At 43.2% G+C, this 21,374-nt stretch overlaps 1 protein-coding gene and 1 long non-coding RNA gene across 2 annotated transcripts; both read right to left on the bottom strand.

The window, feature by feature from the left end:
• Positions 1-216: 216 nt before the first annotated feature.
• Positions 217-14,425, bottom strand: LOC149004903 (uncharacterized). The gene is made up of 4 exons (XR_016175547.1): positions 13,399-14,425; positions 13,236-13,297; positions 3,328-3,406; positions 217-600 (listed from the first exon to the last, which is right to left on the bottom strand). It is a non-coding gene; the product is annotated as an uncharacterized LOC149004903 (long non-coding RNA).
• Positions 14,426-14,511: 86 nt separating this feature from the next.
• LOC149004902 (putative aminotransferase TAT2) lies at positions 14,512-18,117 on the bottom strand. Its single transcript, XM_089168404.1, has 7 exons — positions 17,696-18,117; positions 17,176-17,515; positions 16,848-17,066; positions 15,932-15,991; positions 15,072-15,227; positions 14,894-14,987; positions 14,512-14,758 (listed from the first exon to the last, which is right to left on the bottom strand). The coding sequence occupies exons 1-7, from the start codon at positions 18,046-18,048 to the stop codon at positions 14,643-14,645; spliced, it is 1,338 nt and encodes a 445-aa protein (XP_089024530.1). The 5' UTR covers positions 18,049-18,117; the 3' UTR covers positions 14,512-14,642.
• Between the last annotated feature and the right edge of the window lie 3,257 nt (positions 18,118-21,374).

The raw sequence follows: 21,374 nt of genomic DNA, 5'->3' as shown, positions 1-21,374 counted from the left end.
ATGTCCGGAATGAAGGTAAGACCTCCCCTATGTGTTGATTAGGGTCAGGTTGTGTCACATCCACCCAGCCGGTACCCTACCTAGCATACTCGAGTGTGTGATCCATAGCCCCGGAGATCAATATCGAGGAAATCAACCTGCCACATTCACAATAATATAATCAAGAACAAGACTAGATCAATGTTATCAATATTAATTAGGAGATCAAAGCAAAGTAACGAAATAACATTAGAGTGCGGAAATAATACCAATATATATATAATCAAAGTGAGACGGAATCTCACTCCATGGATACAACGGAATGTAGTTCGAAAGTCAAAAGAAGATTACAACCGGTTCCAAAAGAAAAGAAAGAAAGAAGTAATCAAACTAAGCTAGAGTTTATTCTACTTTATAAAGAACATCTTCATAAACATAAACTTCAGAAATTAAGCTCGGATGCTCCCACTTCACGGTAAGGCTAATCATGGTACGTAGCATGATCACACAAGGGATCATCAGCGAGATCTTCATAACTGCCAACACCTTGCGTGAAGTACGCTTCTTTAGCTTGCGCTTTCTCGTATTGGCCATCATAGTCATCTATACCTATAGGATAATCTAACAAAAGATATTTGCACGAAAGGAGTGAGTTCAAGAGAACTCAGCAAGGCAAGTTATTCCATAATAACATAAATAACATGATAGCAGATGATGCAATATGATATGAGACAGACAATGCATGTATGAATCTAACTTTATGTATGCTGGTCTCTATAGGCAGACATGCTTTAAGTCATAGCACCATACTTCTTTGGGAAGGTCATTCACTCTCCCTCAGCCATCTAGGCATCTTGGGCTCTGCCGGTGGTAGTTGGGTCTTGCATCCCTCTTGGACATTCCATGGCTGGGGTTTAGGTCACCTCTCTCTCACATCACCATTTGGTCTAAGTATTGGCGCATGTTAGGGTAAAGCCTAGCCAAATGCAAGTCATCTACTTGGTTATATCAACTCAGATCTAGATACATCCATTCCTCGCCCCGGGCGATCCTTTCTGGTATCCTTCACACTAGAATCAGCATAGTCCCAGACTATGAACTCATCAACCCTATTGGTCATCCACAAATAGTAGACGGGAAACTCTCATGTCCCCTCATGGATTGGCTACCGGTCTTTAGTACCCATGAGCTCAAGTCTACTAAACGCGACCCTACTAATGAATGGCCTCCACAATGTGATTCATGTCCTCTCACGGGTTGGTTACCGGTCTTGAGCGCCCACAAATCCCCATTGCTACCACAGGTCATTCTGTCTCAATACCTTTCCGAATCGAGTTTGATATAACAAGGACATCCTAGCCAAACACTGCTAGACAACCCTAGGTATGACAACCAATAATCCGGGAAAACGTCAAAGGGCACCATCAGAAATATCTCATACTATTCCCACTGATATCCAAGGACAAAAATGTCAAAAGGACATTCCCTAATCCCAAATCACACCTAATCAATCACAATCCCAATTCAGTCATAACATGCACAACTGATATCACATCATATGATAGAATACATAAAGACAAGATCAATTGAATAAGCAACATACATGAGTAAGTGTCCATACATGATCAAGTACATAAAGGAAATATAAAAGTAAGATCCTACTATACTTACAACATTCATATCATAATTAGAAACTACAATACCAGTAGCAAATCTAGGTGTTTCCCAATTTATAAACTAGGATTCACGCAATCTATGTTAATATGGTAACAACTGTCTTTACCTTAAATAGATTCGAAGATATTCTGGACGGACAAGAGAATGGTTCCGTCCAAAGTTAGCAAACAAACCCTAGATAAGCATCATACAATCATTAGGAAGCTATCCTGAAAGAATAAGCATCAAACGAATCAAAATGGACGAAGAAATCCCTTACTGTCATGCTGGGAAGACTGGCTGGGTCGATTGGTCCAATCGACCCAAGCAATCGACCCAATGAACAGTATGCATCCAAAAACGGATTTTTTATCCGAAACCTATTCTACAATATTCGAAACGCTACGAAACTTGAAGAGAATGTCTAACACAGAAATCTAAGACTAACTAGCATAGGTTAGACATCAAACAATGATAAAAACCAATACTTACTAATTTAGAATCATACTTTCTAATTTGGTAGAAAACATAGTTTTCTATGAAAACAAGCTATGAATTGAAGAGAAGAACTAGAGATGATGAGATCCCATTCTAGTTGATTAACACAGTCAACCAAGGTATGAATAATCATGAAGATGCACCTATAATGCTAGAGAAATCATAATAAAAGTATGATCATAGTTTCATGAAGAAAATCATAAGAATCATGGTTAGATTGAATATGAAGATCATAGCATGAAAGAATGAATGGAGATTGTAGAAGAGATATTTGCAAGGATGCAGCATCTTCTTTATAATCTCAATACAGAGAATGGATCAAAGTAAGAGTAGATCAATATCATACAAGAGTGATTACTAACCTTTGAATGAAGAACAAGAGAGGAAACTTGAAAGTTGCAAGAGTTGATCTTCTTCCACACTAATGGAGGCTTGGGGAGGAGTTCCCTTCGTTCTCTAGGTGTTTTGGAGGCAAGGGAAACTAAAAAATATGAAGTCCTATATAAATATAGCTACATAAACCTAAACAGAAGATCTTGCACAGATTCTGTCTCATTGGGTCGATTGGCTGGGTCAATTGGCCCAGTCAACCCATGCTGTCAGCAAAGCCTGAAACAAGGAAATGAAGGCCTATCTCTTATCGGAATCAAATGAGCTTCTCACAACATGAACTATAACTCACCTAGCATGGAGGAATGCCTTCAAATCATGTCCAACCAAGCTCTAAGGTCATCAACCAATCTTCTCTTCATCAAGGTGTAGTCTATTTTCTAAATACATCGAGGTCTTCAAGTATGGGGCGTCATCATCAATCTCTATGGGTTTGGAGTCGAACACCGTGTCTTCTACTGATATGGCCCATAGTTGACTTTCACTTCTACTTCGGGCCTTCAAACCTACAAACAATAGAGTATCCGGGTTAAGGTTAGGGCTGGGTTTCACAGGTTGTGTTTGGGTTTCAACCCCTTGAGCAAAGCACCCTTGTATAGCAATATACTAGGGAGCGGTTGCTTGAGGCGGTTGATTGAACCAAGCGACCGCCTGGTTCTGGTTGTGGGGGTTTGCCCTAATTTGCCCCCAAAATTTTATAACTCTCCTTGTATCAAGAATCATCGTTGTATCAAAGACACCATGTGCTCGGTGACATATGATCATCAATTGGAATAACCATCATCACTGGGTCAAGAATAATACCATCAAACACGCTAGAATACATTGCTGGGTAAGGTTTCTCTTTGCATGAGCTCCACTTCTCTTGCAGCTTCATAAGTAACTGAAGATAGAATTCAGGACTAGAAAATAAGAAAGGGCAAGAACAAGTGAACAAACCTTTTTGAGAAACTTCAGCGAACTCCTGCCAGAGGACGGTTAGGGTTTTGTTATCACTATCCGACTGTTCGGGAGTAGGAGAAGCAAAAGCATCACTGCTATCACCAACATGGGGTACTAAAGAAGCCCTATCGTCCGCCATTACTCGTTCCGAGTAAACTACAAAAAGAAAAGACCGAAACTTACCGATTCGGTGGGGACGGAAGCTTGAGAGCGGGAAGGCGCGAAGCAGACGACAAAGGTTCAAATTCCAGACAGGAAGAATGAAACCTACGAAGACAACGAACAGCTTTTAAAACTCCCGCACGAGTGTTCGGGAATCTGAACGATCGAGATTGATTCAAAATCAACGATCAAGATTCAAAGACGTTTTGAAAGTTTGAACTCACGAATCCGAAATAGGCGTTCGGAAACCGTCGCTTGGATGACGTGAGCCACGACAGATCAACTGCAACGAAGACATGTGGCCTTACACTCACAACGCCGAGGAAAAGTGACCACCGCATTAAATGTGATATGACATTTAATGAAGCATGCAGAGATCATCACCGACGACAACCGAGTTAAAACCAAGCCCTCGGGATCGACCGAGCGCTTGGTCCGGGGGCTCATGATATGGAGAGTTTATGATCGGACCGGGTTCATACCTGGTCCGACCCTCGACCCCGGCCGAAACGGAGAAAACCGAATCGCTCCCGAGCGAACCGGATCCGGAAGATGGCTTTGCTGAAGAAGAAAGATTATTCTGCTGCAAGCATGCCCTAATCTTACTTATGGATTAGGGTAATCACCCTAATGACAGCAGACTCAAACTGACGGCTGCGGATAATCATCATCAAAGGGATAACTATCGCATAACCTAACGGTTATCTCAGAGTCCTCTACTAGCCCAAACTAGTAGAAGTCTATCGCTCAACGGATCTTATTGATAAGATCCAACGACTACCCGAAGAAGGCTCGAGTGCATCCAACGAAGGAGATTCGAAGGTACACTCTATATAAACCTCACTACCATACAAGGTGAGGGAGGGATCAATCGATCAAAAAGAATACTATTTGAGACTCGAGTTCGGATACATACCGATAGACCTAAACTATCGGCGTTCGCTATCTAGATCACCTTTCCGCTTCTTCATTCATTAGCTCGTGCTTCTAGCAGAGCCGCTTGTGATTAAGTTCATCAACCGACTTAGCCTTCGGAGGTGGACTCCCGACCCCAGCGGTCGGGCCACATCCGACGCTTTCGTTTGCAGGACATCACGTGGAGATCCAAGGGCTGAGCAGATTTTGGACGCATCATTTGGCGCCGTCGTGGGAAAGACTTGAAAAAGCCATGGTGACTAGATCGCAGCCGCGCACAACGCAATTCCGGTGTTCGGATACCCGGGGTGAATAATCCAGATATTCCCAGGAAAGCCAAAATCCTATCGAAGTGGATGATGGCCGGGGAGGACGTAATCCTCCTCCCGATACAATCCAAGATCAATTGGATCAGGTAAAGATTCAACTCTTGGAGGTGAGCCAAGCACTCCGCGTGCTCACCGGACGAGTGGTTTTACCACAAGAACCCGATCAACACGATTCGGGGAGACGTGCATTGCCACGTGACCAAAGAATGGCTGAAGACCGGAATGTTGATCGAATTTCCGTGAAGGAGACCGAGGACTTCGGAGGATTGATGATCAACCAAGGCGAGGCGATCGGTTCGACAGACCGCAAGAGAGTACAACCGATTCAAATACAAGGTTGGATACTGGGGTAAGAACTCATTCACCCACCGTCGAAGAACCGTCGTGATGATCGAGCGTTCGTGACGAGAGAACGTCGTGAAGGACGGGCTGTTCGTGATGATCAAGTAGCACGTGATGATCGTGTTAATCGAGGTCGTGATCGTATTGTGAAGATCACCCGACCAGATTGGTCGGGAATTGGCCAACATCAATGAGAAGTTAGGGCAATTGGCTAAGGGAAGAATAATCGAGGATATTACTCGGCATGGGAGACCCCCGGGGGGGGCGGCGGGGGGGGGGGGGCCCCCCCCCCCCCGGGCGCCCGCCCCCCCCCCCTCCCCGGGCGGGGGGGGCGGCCCCCCCCCCCCCCCCGCCCCCACCCCCAGGGGGAAAGGGGGAAGTATAACTGGCAACTCTCGCGCCCCCCCCCCGGGGGGGGGGGAGAAGAAAGAAAGGGGAACAGAAGAGGGAGAGGGAGATGAGAAGAGAGAAGGGCAGATGGAAGCTAAGGAAGGCTCACCAAGGGAAAACCAGAAAGAAAAAGAGGAAGGAGGAGGGGGAGCAAGGAGTAAGGAAAGCAAAAAGGGCAGGAGAGAGAAAGAGAAAAGAAGATCCCAAACCAACCACTGGAGGAAGGGAGGGAGAAAAAGATGGAGGGGAATCAAAAAGGAGGAAGAAGCGAGAGAGAGAAGAAAAGAAGGGAAAGAGGGAAGCGGGACGGGCAAAGGCAAGCAGGAGACAAAGGACGAAGAACCAAGTCGGGAGAGGCATAAGGAACACGCGCAAAAATATCGGGAGATAGTGAGCAAGAAAACGAAGAAGATACGAGAGAAGAAAAGGGGAGAGCACAAGCAAGAAGGAAAAGAAAGACCGGCACATGAAGAGGTAACTCCAAGTTACAGAGAAAGAAACAATGAAGGAACGGGATGGATCCAAAAGAAACAAGAGATGACAAGTAGAGGACGAGAGGAAGGGACAAGAGACAACAGATTGCACGAATGGGAGACTAACAAAAGAAGGACAGAGAGAAGGGAAGGAGCAAAAAACGGAGGTTCATGAAGGAATTGTGGGCTCACATGGGGGAGAGGGCCACACAACTAAGACTGGGTATATGGCCAAGATCCAAGAGGGAGGACAGGGAGAGAAGCAAATAGCACGGAAGGGGGAAAAGACTAACAAACACGCAAGTGGGAAGAACAGGCAAATACCAAGGCAAAGGGAGGGAAACGATAGTAGCAAGAACTACAAAATGGGTAGAAGCGGCGGGACAATACGAGAAAAAGTGGAGAAATTTGGCTTGAACAACATATATCGCGGATTCCAAAGATAATTGTCACGAATGGAGGTGAGCCACAATTGAGCAACGGGAACATATATGACGAGCACGAGCCCGGGCATACCCAAAGCAAGGAAGAGAGGACAAGAAGCAGGAAGGAAAAAGAGAAGAGAAGGACAAAGCTGGGGAAGAACACAAAGCGGGGCAAGAACAGGGAACACACGGAGAAACCCAAGGGGCAATGGAAAGCAGCAGGGAGATAATGGCAGGGAGAGGGACGGAGTGAGGAAAAAGCAAAGAACAAGGAGCGATAGTGATTTGTGGACGAAGTGGGCAAAGGAAAGACGAACCAACATACAAAGAAGGATAGCGCCATTATAAACCGAGTGAAGAAGGGAAGCCGGAGATTTGGTGGAGAAACACCAGCGACCGCGCACCAAAGAAAGTGGACCTGGGAAGGAATATGGTGGAAACCGGGGAGGAGCAGAGGGAAGAACATGATCCCGGAAAGAGTGGACGCGGGAATGCAGGCACCAAAAGTTTTACTTTGAGGATGATTTGATGTCGTGATGTAATCATTTAACCAATCAATGCAATTTTGGTTTTCAACAAACTATCTTTGATTGGGGGATCATACACACATTCAAGAACAAGATCCAACTATAAGGCACGGATGGAAATTCGTGGGGTCCTCAACACTCAAGCTTATGTAAAATTTCAAACTTCAAGTCGGGCACGGATGAAAACGAGTGAGTTCCTGAAGGGGGTTTGATACCCGAGTGAGTTCCGAGACTATGAATTTGAATTATCCTAAGTATAAGGCACGGTTTAAAAGAGTGAGTTCTGGACTTATTGTATTCTCCGGAAACTATAAGTATAAGGCACGGTAAAACCGAGTGAGTTCCTTCGGACTTATTGTATTTCTCCGGAAATCCTTAAGTAAAGGCATTGTTGGACAACTAAGACCAATGCAAGGCGATTCAAGTGGCTAGCAAAGTTCAAAGATAAAGTAATTTCTTATTTCTGAAGATCCAAAGAGGCCAGATCAAAATAATTACAAGAGCTGAATACAACTTTGATTAAAGAAGAAAGTCATTACAGGAGTAACAAGTTATACAAGATCGACGCGACTTTGTAGAACAAACATATGAGTCAACCATTGGTGAGGAGTCAAGGAAAAGAAGAGAAGAAATGAGGATTACAAAAATATTTCGATATTCGAAAATCCTCGAATTTCATACTCTTTGTCCGGCTTGTCCAGGAGAAGAATGGTCCCGACCAAACTGCATGGCACAAGCTCGTCATAATTGACTTCTTCCAGCGGAGAATAAACAGGAGAATCTTCCGGATACGCATAATATCGGATCGGAAGGTGGAGGATCAATCTTATCTTTGGTCCAGCGGGAGGAGGAATACCGGTCGGTAAATACTCGGGATGGCAAACAAAGATTGTAGGGAGTCGTATCAAAATGAGGATCTTTCCTTAATATTGATTCCCATACCGCTCTCACCATCCCGGACGCGCAAGTTATAAGCATTCAGCATATCAACAAAAGGCTCGTGTAAATACTGAAGACGAGCTCGCGAACATCAGGGAAGGGATTCGGGCAAAGGAAGAGACTTGCCTTTCGGGTAATGTTTCAGATCCTTTAGCTCGACTTTCAACCGTCCGCTCCGAGGGATCTTCTCCCGGCATCATCCAAACCGACCGAAGACGACCAATCATCGAATTCTTTTGTCCCGCCACCTCCCAAGCTAGATTCGAAGGCAAGCAATCTCAACATCTTTAGCTAGAGATTTCGAAGCCTAGAAACTTCATTGCTCAACCCTCGAGTCTAGTAATGCTTGCTTCCACTTGGTTGTGGAAGTTACCAACAAGACTCCCGCAAACAACTTTCGAGTTAGCGAGGAGCAGAAAAGTAATTTTTCAAAATCAGAGGATAATGAAGAAAGACTTACATCACCAGTGACTTCGTAAAGACTTCATCCGGAAGTTTGGAAAGAACGCGCTCTCGGAAGTCATTCGAGCAGCAGACACCATTCCAACGCTCGTCAAACTCGTTTGACACTAATTCGAGCGAAGGATGAGAAGGATGAACTACACCAAGCAAAGGATGAGCTTCATCACTTGTCACCCGACGGCGCTTCCGTAGCAAAATCCTCCAACTCGGAAGGAGAGGAGGAGGATGCCAAACAAGCACTGGAGTTAGAAATAGGAGGAGCACCTGCTGGGACCACACCTTCATCGGGACGCCAACATAGTTGCCTCGGATGCCCGAAGAGTCTTCTTGGGGTGCACCAACAAGCTCACCAACAAGCTCACCAGCGGGATTGCCGGCGGCAACATCGGCAACGGAGTGATCAAGATCTTCCGGGAAAGACGAGCGGTCACCGGGCAAAGGAGGCGCGAGGACGGCATCAACGAAGCTGTAGAAATCGACTTGAAGATTCACCGCCAGCCGATCGCCTTACGCTTGGAGGATTCACTAGCTGAAACCACCGCAACCGCCCCAAACACCACCGACGGAACGCTATTCTTACGAGATTTTGCTCGATAAAGTTCGGGTTGATCTTGGGAGCCACTATGCAAAAAAAAAAAAAACCAGCCGTATCGATAAATAAATAAACGAGACAACAATGGGGAAACCCTAGTTTTCTAAAGATTCGAGCAGACCAACAAACTAAACCCCAAGTATAACTACGTGCAGTTTACTTCGGGGGAAGAGGGGAAAGAGATGAGAAATCAAAAAACTCACTTGTTCAGAAATGGATAGAGTTGTCGTTGGAGTACGAGGAATACGGAAGGGCCGAAGGACGAAAGGTTGCTTTGGCACTTTAGCAAATCTATCGTGCGAAGTCGGGATAGATGGAGAGTACCCACGAAGGCTTTAAAAGCCTCGGATAAGACGACGGTTGAAGGCTAAGGACAACCGACGACCCAGATCGAAACGACTCTTCAAATCCGCAAAAAGCAAGATCAACGGTCGAAGGGATGCCACATGGAAACATGTGGAAGCGAGCACCGATGCAGAGAAACCTCCAATCGTCGACCGCCATTAAAATAATGGATGTATTTCCGATTCATTGGAAACAAAGAATGGTACACAAAAGCAGAAAACGTTGAACCGCGGAAGGAAACGGCGGACTTTGCAATAAATGAAGTAGTGGGGAAGATTAACGATCTTCACAATATTTCCATAAGATCATTATTCGGCGAGGAATGAAAAGATAAGTGATAAGTTTTATCATTAATACTTTGATATTCAAGGCAATACTGGCAGGAGAAGGGGAAATTTTGAGGCCAACATGAATAAAGAAATGCCTATTCATTAAATTGAGGGTACATCTTTACAAAAGAAACAACTCCCTAAGCCTCTTCATTGTTGCCCGAGGGACCCCGGTCGGGATGACTTTTCTCGGACCATGAGAAGAGCCTCTCAAGAGTGGCATCGGCTGAATCCTCTACAACAACAACTTGAGACTCGGCTGTGATTTCTCCTCCGGAAGTGCCGCCTCATCTAGATATGCCTCATATTGAGGGTCACTGAAAAGGATCATCTACTCCCCAGCCCCCGGGAGATCCATACCAACCCCGAAGACCTCGGGTGGCAACCTCACGAAAAGGAGCGAATTGAAGCGGGATCGCCAAGGATCCGCTCCCAAACGTCGTTCGCCCATGCGGTAAGCCCGAATGTTGTAGAAACCTAGCAATCGGAGAAAGGTACGCGTTCGATATTTCCGAATGCACTCCTTCCGAAGGTCGGCTATATGCTCGGGCTGCTAGGGATTGCCAACCAGATGTTCTTGAGATCCCTACTTTTATTTCAAGGCGTCACCAAACAACGTGGCAGCCGCCTTTGCTTCGGCCTCGCCGGCAGCAGAGACACGAATTCTCGAAGCTCAAGAGTTTCCTTGAGGAGATCACTTCTTCCTCATGCCCACTCCACGGAGCCGGTCGGCTGGTCTATTTCGAATTGGCCTTGGCCAACTCTTCACAAGTTTGCAGCAAGGAGCTGGTTCGACCAACACGGCTCAAGCTTCCATGTGTTGATAAAAGCTCAACACGGATTCTGGGAAGACGGAAAATATCGAAGAAGTCATAAGAAATTATGAAAACATAAGTAATCAAGAAGACCGGTACCTTGTAGACCGACTAACAAGGGAGGTGTCATCCAGGGCTTCAAACTCCGGCGATCGAAGAAGCAAGCCGAGGGAGCTCCACCGCGGCCCAGATCCCGAGTGACCCGCCGGCATCTTCGGGGTTCACGGGGATGAAGACTTCCTCACCATCCGTCGAAGCTTTGGATTTTTGTTGGAGGAAGCATCAATTGTGTCATGCCTCCTCTTGGTTCGGACGGAGGAGGAGACATTAGCCCTCTCCTCCATTGGTCCCCCCGAAGCATCACCACGGCCGAATTCCCGAACCCCGAAGAGGGGTCGGGAGAGGGAAGAGAAGCCCGATCCAGCAAGACCCCGGGCGATCGTTGCTCGGCTGTCACAACGGCCCTAGCGGCTCACCCAGGCGGGTCGTCGGGAGGCACCGCAAAGAAGAAGGACAAGAATCGAATTCAAGACATATCACTTGACCAAATCAAAGGATGATGGTTAGAAGCTCACAATGAGCCAAGCCCCAGATGAAGGATGGAGTTATACTCCATTTCATATCCATGTATCTCTTGATACCACGGAATGGATTGATCTTCCCGATGGCCGCCTCTCTTCTTTGGATAAGGGAAGGCCCCGGTACTCGGACAAGAAGTAAACCTCCCCAGGCGGCGGAAGTTAAGATCGGTGGAGGCGCCGACAGAAAAAGTATGTTCCCGCCATCTTTTGTGATTAGAAGGGCAAGTTCCTTTGACAAGGATGCGCCCCTCCAATCAAGTTCAGCCTTATTGCGTTTGGAAAGAAAGACCCATCCGGGAGGATGGGAAATAGAAAGAACATGAAAATGTACAAAAAGAGAAAGAGATGGCGTAATGATGCCAAGCTCAAAACACAAACCCAAGAACCAACGATGAGACGCCAGCTATTGGGGAGGAGCATTCCGGGACGAATGTTCTAGTGATTCAAAACTGCGGAGAATAAAGGATTAAAAAAGGGAAAGCGAACCCCGCTCCGGTGCATCTATGTACAGAGAAAATTCACCCGAAAGGGATGAATCAACCCTCTCATCGGGTGGGGAGCCCTAACCGATATGAGGAAGGAAGGTCAAAATCTTGGACAAACTGAAAGAAGGGTTTCTCCATTATAAATGGAAGGAACCGAGCCAGGCCCACCATTGGACCCGGAGGTTTGAGGCTGCCTAGAAGACTCGACAATCTTGGAAGATCCAGACTGACAAGGACAGGGGAAGTTTCGGTTTTCTTTCAAAACCTTTTGAGAAACTCACAACTCCGAGAGGACGGTTAGGGTTTTGTTATCACTATCCGACGTCGGGAGTAGGAGAAGCAAAAGCATCACGCTATCACCAACATGGGGTACTAAAGAAGCCCTATCGTCCGCCATTACCACAAGAAACTACAAAAAGAAAAGACCAAGAAACTACCGATTCAGTGGGACGGAAGCTTGAGAGCAGGAAGGCGCAAGCGACGACAAAGGTTCAAATCCAGACGGGAAGAATGAAACCTACGAAGACAACGAACGCAAAACTCCCCACGAGTGTTCGGGAATCGAACGATCGAGATTGATTCAAAATCAACGATCAAGATTCAAAGACGTTTGAAAGTTTGAACTCACGAATCCGAAAAGGCGGGAAACCGCGCGGATGACGTGACCACGACAGATCAACCGCAACGAAGACATGTGGCCTACACTCACAACGCCGAGGAAAAGTGACCACCGCATTAAATGTGATATGACATTTAATGAAGCACGCAGAGATCATCACCGACGACGAACCAGCTAAAAACCAAGCCCGGGATCGACCGAACGCGGCCGGGGGGCTCATGATATGGAGAGTTTATGATCGGACCGGGTTCATACCGGTCCGACCCTCGACCCGGTCGAGACGGAGAAAACCGAACGCTCCCAAGCGAACCGGATCCGAAGATGGCTTCAGAAGAAGAAAGATTATTCCCGCAAGCGTGCCCTAATCTTACTTATGGATTAGGTAATCACCCAATGACAAGACTCAAACCGACGGCGCGGATAATCATCATCAAAGGGATAACTATCGATAACCTAACGGTTATCTCGGAGTCCTCTACTAGCCCAAACTAGTAGAAGTCTATCGCTCAACGGATCTTATTGATAAGATCCAACGACTACCCGAAGAAGGCTCGAGTGCATCCAACGAAGGAGATTCGAAGGTACACTCTATATAAACCTCACTACCATACAAGGTGAGGGAGGGATCAATCGATCAAAAAGAATACTATCTGAGACTCAGGTTCAGATACATACTGATAGACCTAAACTATCGGCCGCTATCTAGATCACCTTTCCCGTTTCTTCATTCATTAGCTTTGTGCTTCTAGCAGAGCCGTTTGTGATTAAGTTCATCAACTGACTTAGCCTTCGGAGGTGGACTCCCGACCCCAGCGGTCGGGCCACATCTGACGCTTTCGTTTTGCAGGACATCACGTGGAGATCCAAGGGCTGAGCAGATTTTGGACGCATCAGGGACTGATAGGTCGATGATGACATGAAAATCACATTCTTAACCAATATGCGATCCTAACAAAACTAAAGGTGAAATTGTGGAATGATAATTAAATTATCAGTAACGCATAATAACACGAAGCACAAACAATACGAGGAATATTCACCTCCACCGCTGATGAATAGACAGGAACGACAAGATCACTACCATTGTCAACCTCTAGTGCAGCTATTCAGATCCAAAAATGGAAAGAAGAACCATCAGAATTGAAATGAAAGGATCATCATCCTTCAAAAGAGGAAGCAAATGGGAAATTAAAGAAGAAATACCAGAAGAGGTGTTCTCCATGGCGAAATGAAGATGAGAGTGACGAGACAAAATAAGAAGGGCTCAAACTTTTGATTTTCTCCTTCTGCCCACTATCCGTCCAAGGTTCTAACTCAGGCTCAGAGAGACCATATGATGATCTTGAATTGGAAAGATTCGATGTTAAGCTGAATTAGTAACAAAATATATGATTGGATTCATTTTAAGACTGGAAATTCAAATCCCATCTGGTACTGTCACTGATATTGCTCGGAAAAGGCATACAACATGACAGCAGAAAGAAACCAAAAAAGAGTAGGGAAAAACAAGGAACCTCTATAAACTACTAGAATTGAAAGTTCCAAAACAGGGCTGTGACTCACTCTTTCTTGTCTCTTCTCCAGTTTCCCACGTTTGGTTAGGATTTGGAATGCTTTGCGTTGATGCCATGATATTCCCTAAAAATGGATGATGACTGGACTTCAGATAGTGTTGTTATCTTTTCCCTTCGAAGGTCAAAAAATCAAGCCCACATCGAATTCGGATCCTCTATTCTGATTCGACGCCATGATGGGTTTGCTTCCTTGTAGAATGGCAATACTTGATCAAAATATGAGATAGGTTAAAAGGTATTGTTGCCTCGAATTTCTGTCACATCAGCTACATAAGAAGACTAGTGGAGCTGCTGGTGCTATGTCAATTTTTTTTCGTATTCCAGCAAATCAGACAATGTTGTTATGTCCATATTCATGCTGGAACGGATAAAATGATTCGTTCATGAGTCATCTTCTGTCATATTTGTAACTGCTTCATGCTAACAGCTCCAGAATATCAAGTGTTGATACTGAAAGAATTGATAAAGAAATGAATCCGGATCTGGACTATTTTATTTTGAAGAAAGTTTCCTTTTACTTCCATAAACAGAGTTTACATGCCTTGAATTTGATATAAACTTGGTGGAAATATACAATAAGATTTGATGAGATTTAATCTCAAGTTTATACTGCCATTTGTGAAAGCCCTGATCAGATAAGATATAGGAATAGAAGCTCTAATGTAATGAAATATAACTTTGTAAGTATTAATTATATTTAATCCAGTGCTGATTGGAGATTTTACATTCCATGATATACATGTTGTAAATGAAAATTATTATTACTTTATTAACATTATAATTATTTTATTCAGATGATTTCCTCTTTGATGAAATGCTCAGGAGGCCTAAGGAGTAAGGACAGGCATCCAACGAGCAGCTGATTTAGTTCCTCTACACCTTTGAATGCCTTTGGCAGAAAGCTCTCATTCTCCCCAGTGCATCTTCAAGAGAATATGGATCAATAGCAAAGGTGATGCGGAGCCAGTTTTTCAATCCCACCACAAAACCTGCAATGAATGTCATTCCAAATCCATTACAAAGCACTTTAATTCCTGAAAACAAGTGGTTTGGCTAGTGCATGACAAGTTAAAAATCCAAGATATTAGTAATTCTCAGCTTTTTTTTTATATTTTCTCCCTCACCTGGAAGAACAATCACAGATTCTTCTTTGGCCAACTTGAAGCAGAAGTCCATATCATCCTTAATGTCTTGCAGAAGCCCAAAATTCAGTTTTACCTGCATTTGCAAGAAATAAGCAAGAAGACCTTTAGCTCCTATATGATTCCAAGTGCAACAAACCCAATTTTCCAGGTTCCTTACCATTATAAACATGGATCCCTCTGCTTTATGTGGACAATTAATGCAATCAATCTCCTTCAGCTTCTGATAACAAATGTCTGAAGTGTCCTTCAACAAATTTATGTTCTTCTGAAAGAAATCTTCTTTTGTGTTCTCAAGGATTTGTGGAAGTGCTGCCTGTGAGTTAAGCATTTTGTCATGAAACATCAAGTGAGCACGACAATTAAATGGTTCTAGAAAGAACAAAATTTGAACAATGGGTACATCCAACAGTAAAGGTTTCAGAGATGAGCTTCAAATACGTGACTTGGGAGAACTAATGATACACAGTACATTTCACCTGATTCCTCTATTTTATCTGATGTTTGGATAACTTATGTTTGTAAACAGCAATTAAATCTTTTAAGAAACAAACTGATCCAAAATCTAACGTTGCTTATGGCTACTAATTAATTATCCCTAGCAAAGAAAGGAAAATGACATATTATTTAAATTAAATCTAGATAGTTGAAGCCAATAAATGCAGAAAATATATGGTAATTGAATAAAGCCAGGAGAAAAGCCCAGGATACCTTTGGTTGTTGAGCAACCTCTATTATTTTGGGATGCAAACCAGACAAGTTAACATGAGTCTATCTAGTATATCCGTGTATTATCATTGATCACATTTGATTGCTTGGGTTATGTGCCAATCTAACCACTCGATTTTCTGATTTTGTTTTTTCATACCAAGAGGCATCATTACCTTCTGTGGTTGGTTTGCCCAGGGATCAAATGGTTTTCAAAACCCAGCAACTCTATGAACTACAGAGCAGGACACATGCATACTTAGTTATCCATAAAAAGTATGGCAGAAACAACCACGCATCTGATATACAAACCTGAATAAAGGTTACTGGATCAACAGAAATATTGAGGTACCCCTTAATACAGTCCACAATCTGAGGCAAATGACAACAAAATAGAAGTCAGCACAGGTTGTCACATTAAAAATCAATAACTTGTTAAAATTTTAGTCTGCTCTTATTCTAAAGCAGTTGGAAAAAAAACTAATATTGTTGGTAATTTATTATCTGTACATGTAAATTACATATACAAATCAAATTTATGCATGTTGTAGTTAAAAGGGAAAATTTTGGGTCTCGTTTACTTGTAAGAGTGACAAATAAACCAATGGAGGGTTAGTAGAATCGTTAAGAACCTGACTTTCAGTAGAGAGGTCGTGGGTTCAAACCTTGCCAGTGGCATATGTAATATCCCCATCCCAATCAACAAAAAAAAAAAAAAAGGTGATAAATAAGACGTTGCCTTCATAATTATGGCTAGAGAAAACGGCATTACCCCGCTCTTAGCTTGACCACTGCCAAACACCTCTCCTCTGTAACTAGAAGATGTGTTACCCTCCCTGTTCCCTAGAAACCCTTGCAACTTACCTCATTCATTGGCTTTGCTGTTAAGTCATCCCAAAAGACAAATTTAACCTTCTTTTAGCCCCCCAAATGCTCTGTCCCAACATTATAGAGGTAGGTAAAGGAACACCCTCTTGAATTGCCTTTATCATTAGCCCCTTGCCATCCAATGCTGAGCTGGCTTTTTCCCTTAGTCAAATCATTTTTCTACTTGGTGAATATTTTAGTATATCCTTTATGAATTGCATACTTATCTATTAGAAGTATGACTGCTCCATACTCAATGTAGGAGACAGGTGACAGAGTGTATTGTGGGCAATGGAAGAAACACATAATGCTAAAACCAATGTAGGATGAGAAGAGTGGATAAGTTAAGGATCAGAATTACCCTAGTTCTTTTAAGAATGCCATTAGGATCGTTTGTCACCAACCAACCAAGTCTCCAACCAGGCACTATCCATCTTTTGGATATGGAGCCGAGGGTAAGAACTGGAACAATGGAAGCAAACACTCCCATTGGCACAAAAGGCTTGCTCCCAAAAGTGAGGTGATCATAAACCTCATCCGAAATTACCAGAATTCCGAGCTTTCTCGCAGTTTCAGCAACCTGAAGGAAAACAAACCCCCAATTAACTGGGTAAACGTCTATCCTAATCAAGAACCAAAATTTTCTTTTGAAAAAAAGAAAGAAAAACAAACCAATGGCAATCAATTACCTCCTTCAAATGTTCATAAGTGAAAACATTCCCACAAGGATTGCCAGGGTTAATGATAACCATTGCAACTGTGTTCTCATCTGCAAGAGCTTCAATCGCATTGAGATCAACCTCCCAACCCTTTTCGGGAAGAAGATCAAAGAACCGTATTTCGAGATTGCTATAAGCCGCACGAGCCTCATAGAAAGGGAAACCCGGTCTAGGAAGCAAAATATTAGCTCCAGGGCGAGCCAATGCACATAATGCCACTTCAATCGCTTGTGTACAACCGATAGTCATGAAAACATCTTCAGCTGTTAACTTGTATGGAAGATCAGTTGAAAGATGCTCTGCCACTGCCCTATACTCGTGAAAGAGACAATATGAACCTTTACTACAGCATAAATATAAAATTAAGAAATCTCTTAATCCTATGTTACTTCCATTCTTAACCCACAAATTTTGAAAAAATAAAAAAAATGGGGGTAAGCCTGAAATCATATTCTAGTAATAGAGTAAGGAATCCACCATTAATGACTACCTGGAAGCAGAAGGAAGACCAGCAGTGGGAGCATAACAGTTGAAATTAGCAGAGTGAAGAGCATCGGCGAGAGCTTTCTCTGCTACCTTGGCAGTTCGGAAGCAAGGAAAGCAAGAAGGATCGCCATGGCCGAGAGGAATAGTGGGTCTAGGGTCTGAAGGATTAATATTGTCCTTGAGAAGGCCAAGAACACCTCTAATGGAGATTTCAGGAGGTGTATCTAGGTCTTTGTTCCCTCTGAAACACCAGGGTGTACCATTCTCACTCTTCGTTCCGTTCTGCAACTTCAAACTCGAACTCATCATACCTCCCAAACCATTCTCCATTATCTTCAAGTGGTTTCCGTTTTCCATTAGAACTCTTTTCTGTGGAGACTAGGAACCTTACTTATTATGAGAAAACAGAGCCTGAGACCACTCAGAAGCGGCTCATGGTGTCATGCATATATATAGGGGGAGAGAGAGAGAGAGAGCCAGAGCGAGACGCCAAGTGAGCACGTAACGATAACGCTCGTCCCTGGTGGTCTAGAGTGACACGCCTCTCGTCCACAACGGACCGGGACCCACACCGTCGCTGGAGAGAATTCCCCCTACCTAATCCCAACTAGTTGCTTGTCCTACGTGTTATTTAATGTGCCACGTGGTTTACGTGTGGGGAATATCCTTTTTTTTTTTTTTTTTTATTTGTCTATTTTAGTCAATCTCTTTAATTTTGCTTTTTGTGATTTGAAGCATGGAAAGAAATTTGGACCCTTCCGAGAACGCAACGCGAACCGCGAATCGGAAAAAGTGTGGATTTATACATCTGCACGGCGCCCGCGATCTATCACAACACCAATATCACAAGACAAGACCAAAGTAAGTGCAAATGTAAGGGAGGAGAACTACATGAATAACATAAATAGGAAAACATAGCAAAACTCAAGATTAATGAACAATCTACCAACATACAGTGACTAGTCCCAAAAGCAACACCAAATGTGGTTAGGGAAGAGTAATACATGAAATAATAGGAAACAATAATTATAAAGAGATGAATAGACGGAAACCAACAGAATGATTTAGGCCAGAAGGTAACAAGAATGTGGCAGGCGGAGATTTAAATGGAAATATTTATTAAGAAATAATTTAAATTGTCAAGCAACATACCAAATGTGATTAGGGAAGAATGTATCATGAAATAATTTATGGAAACAATTTAAATTATTAATGAATCTTATAAAGAACTTGAGTGATTGATAACGCAATATGTCCAATGATGTAGGCCATAAGGTAACATATAAATGGACTAGGTAGAGAATTTAAATGGAATAATTTTTGGAAATAATCAACTACACATATTGCATCGATTAGGATAGGTATCAAATTTACCAAAATTATTGGTGAAATCTCAAAAAAATAGGGGCGATTTCTATATGGGGGCGAAATATCCCGGTATCGGCTGGAATACCGAAACCCGTGATTTGAAGTATTTTTTTTCCCTGAGCCGGGAACGAAAGGGAACAGAAAGCATAAACCGGGAACAGGCGTACGGAACATGACAGAGTTTACGGGTCTAGGGACCAGATTTGGAGAGTCGTGGGACCGGAAGATTATCTGGTTGTGGTTTCATCGTACAGGTCAGCCAACATATGGATCAAGGTTTAAAGTATCCCACGATATCAAAGATACATATCCATATTTGACCAAACTGATACAATACATCTCGATACGTATCTCCATTGAATTCACTAAAATATATTAGCCAGAGCGATACAATACTTGATACAGGATTATATGTCTCTTAAATCACCTGACCGATACGATATTCGATACCAATACTTTAAACCTTAATGTGGATAGGTTCGCTTTCGTTCCAGACGTAAGCCTTCCCCTCCCTGCCCCCTTCTTCTTCATCTTCATTTTTTTTCTTCTTCTCCTTTCTTTCTAACAAACCATTTTATTGAGGGAACAAATTATGACAGTAGACAAGTCCACAAGCCAATAGGGGTGTAAATAGATAACTGAAATTCAGTTCTAAATTTACATCCGCATCCGCATCCGCATTTGTGCAAGGATATATAAATCTATCCGATTATTAATAGGATGCAGATATAGTATGGGTACCTTTTCTATCGATTGTTATCCGTCTGATAAAGTTATCCGATTAAGTTACTTTTTGGATTTGTTTTGCTTATTTTTATAAAATTTTCAATTGAGATGTATGACTACTTGATAAGTAAAAAAGAACAATGAACCAGATGAACCACATTCGGTTCAATTAATCCGGTCGGAACCTATTCAAGAACCAAGTGAAGAGATAGCATAAGCATGAAGAAACCCGACGGTTGTAGAAAGAGATGCAATCCCGCTTCGAGATAGGTGATCGTGCTTTACATGGAAATTGTAATTGACTCAGATGAAAGGGGAAAAACCTTACTATCAAACAGCCACAAAAGAGAACTATGAATGAATCTAATAATCGAGAATAAGAGGTGAATCTTGTATAAACTAAAGTATCACACAAATCAAAGCTATCTGAATCGTTTCCCTCCATTATAGTTTTCAATTAAGTTTTGCATCTAGCTAGAACTCTGTGGCAATTCACTTATTGACTTAGCCTTCAGAGGTGGCTTCTCGATAGCAGAGTCGTCCCACATCGGAGTTGTTTTGCAGGAATTCAAAAGTTGATCAATTTTTGGACACATCATTTGGTGTTGTTTGTGGAAAACGCTTCAAAAAGCCATGGTAGATACCGGATCTACTATTTAGAGGCATCAAAATCATATTCATCCACTTCCTTCGGGTGGAAATCTTGCTCCTCTAGAGGAGAATCAACCTCGTGAGGATGATCAACACGAGGAAGAAGAGGTAGCCAGAGGAGCCCGTATGAATGATCAGATTGGGGAGATTCAGATGATCCCAATCATTCAAGAATAGATGAATCAAATGCATATTCAATTCCTCGAGATGCAAGCTATGCTCTGAAAGATGGCTAGACGATTGGGGACTCCAAGGAACCTGAATCTCCATGATCGTGAAGAGACAAGAAGACAAGCCCAAAGGACCAAAAGAAGGAATTCTCCAATGAGAGGACGTTCCCCTTGAAGGAAAGAAACCCAATCGAGGGTTAGAATTTTTGACTTCCACCTGGAAGGAATTCAAGGCATCATGAAGTAGAAGGTGAACGATCGGAATTACGGAGAATGAGAGAACTTCCAAGGAGAGATGAACCTGAGGTTCGAGATTAGTCACAAGAAAGTCGAACGGGGACTCTAACCAAGATCGAGAGAGGGGTACAAATGTATTCAAAATGCCTGAACGTTCAAACACCAAATACCGGAGCAATTCAAATTGATCGAAAACTAGTAGATACAAATAAAAAATTGGGATAGCTTATGAAGGGCAAAGAGTTAGATGATATATACTCGATAATCAGAAAGACCCCTTTCGTTGATGCTATAGCCAGGTATGAATTCCCCCATAATTTCAAACTCTCGACCTTCTATTTGTTTGATGGATGTGGGGATCCAGTGGCCCATATGAGTTACTACCAACAAACAATGTTGGTTGCTAGGAATTCGAACGAGATCTTGTGTAGGGTGTTCGGGTCCTCCCTAATGGGAGTAGCTCAGAAGTGGTTCTCGAACTTACCATCGAGAAAGATAGCTAATTTTGATGAGCTCGCTTGGAAAGTTATC

The sequence above is a fragment of the Hakea prostrata genome, chromosome 9 (genome assembly GCF_041222555.1).
Source record: "Hakea prostrata isolate BN-2017 chromosome 9, UWA_Hpros_2, whole genome shotgun sequence".
NCBI lineage: Eukaryota > Viridiplantae > Streptophyta > Magnoliopsida > Proteales > Proteaceae > Hakea > Hakea prostrata.
Note: the sequence above shows the minus strand (reverse complement) of the source record. Positions and strands in the feature narration are given on the sequence as shown.

Excerpts from the sequence above, each read along its gene's own strand:
- LOC149004902 (XM_089168404.1), bottom strand. The coding sequence starts at position 18,048 with ATGGAAAACGGAAACCACTTGAAGATAATGGAGAATGGTTTGGGAGGT. Across the intron at positions 14,988-15,071 it reads AGGGATCCATGTTTATAATG|GTAAAACTGAATTTTGGGCT; the intron begins GTAAGGAACCTG and ends TTGCAAATGCAG. Across the intron at positions 14,759-14,893 it reads ATCTGTGATTGTTCTTCCAG|GTTTTGTGGTGGGATTGAAA; the intron begins GTGAGGGAGAAA and ends CATTCATTGCAG.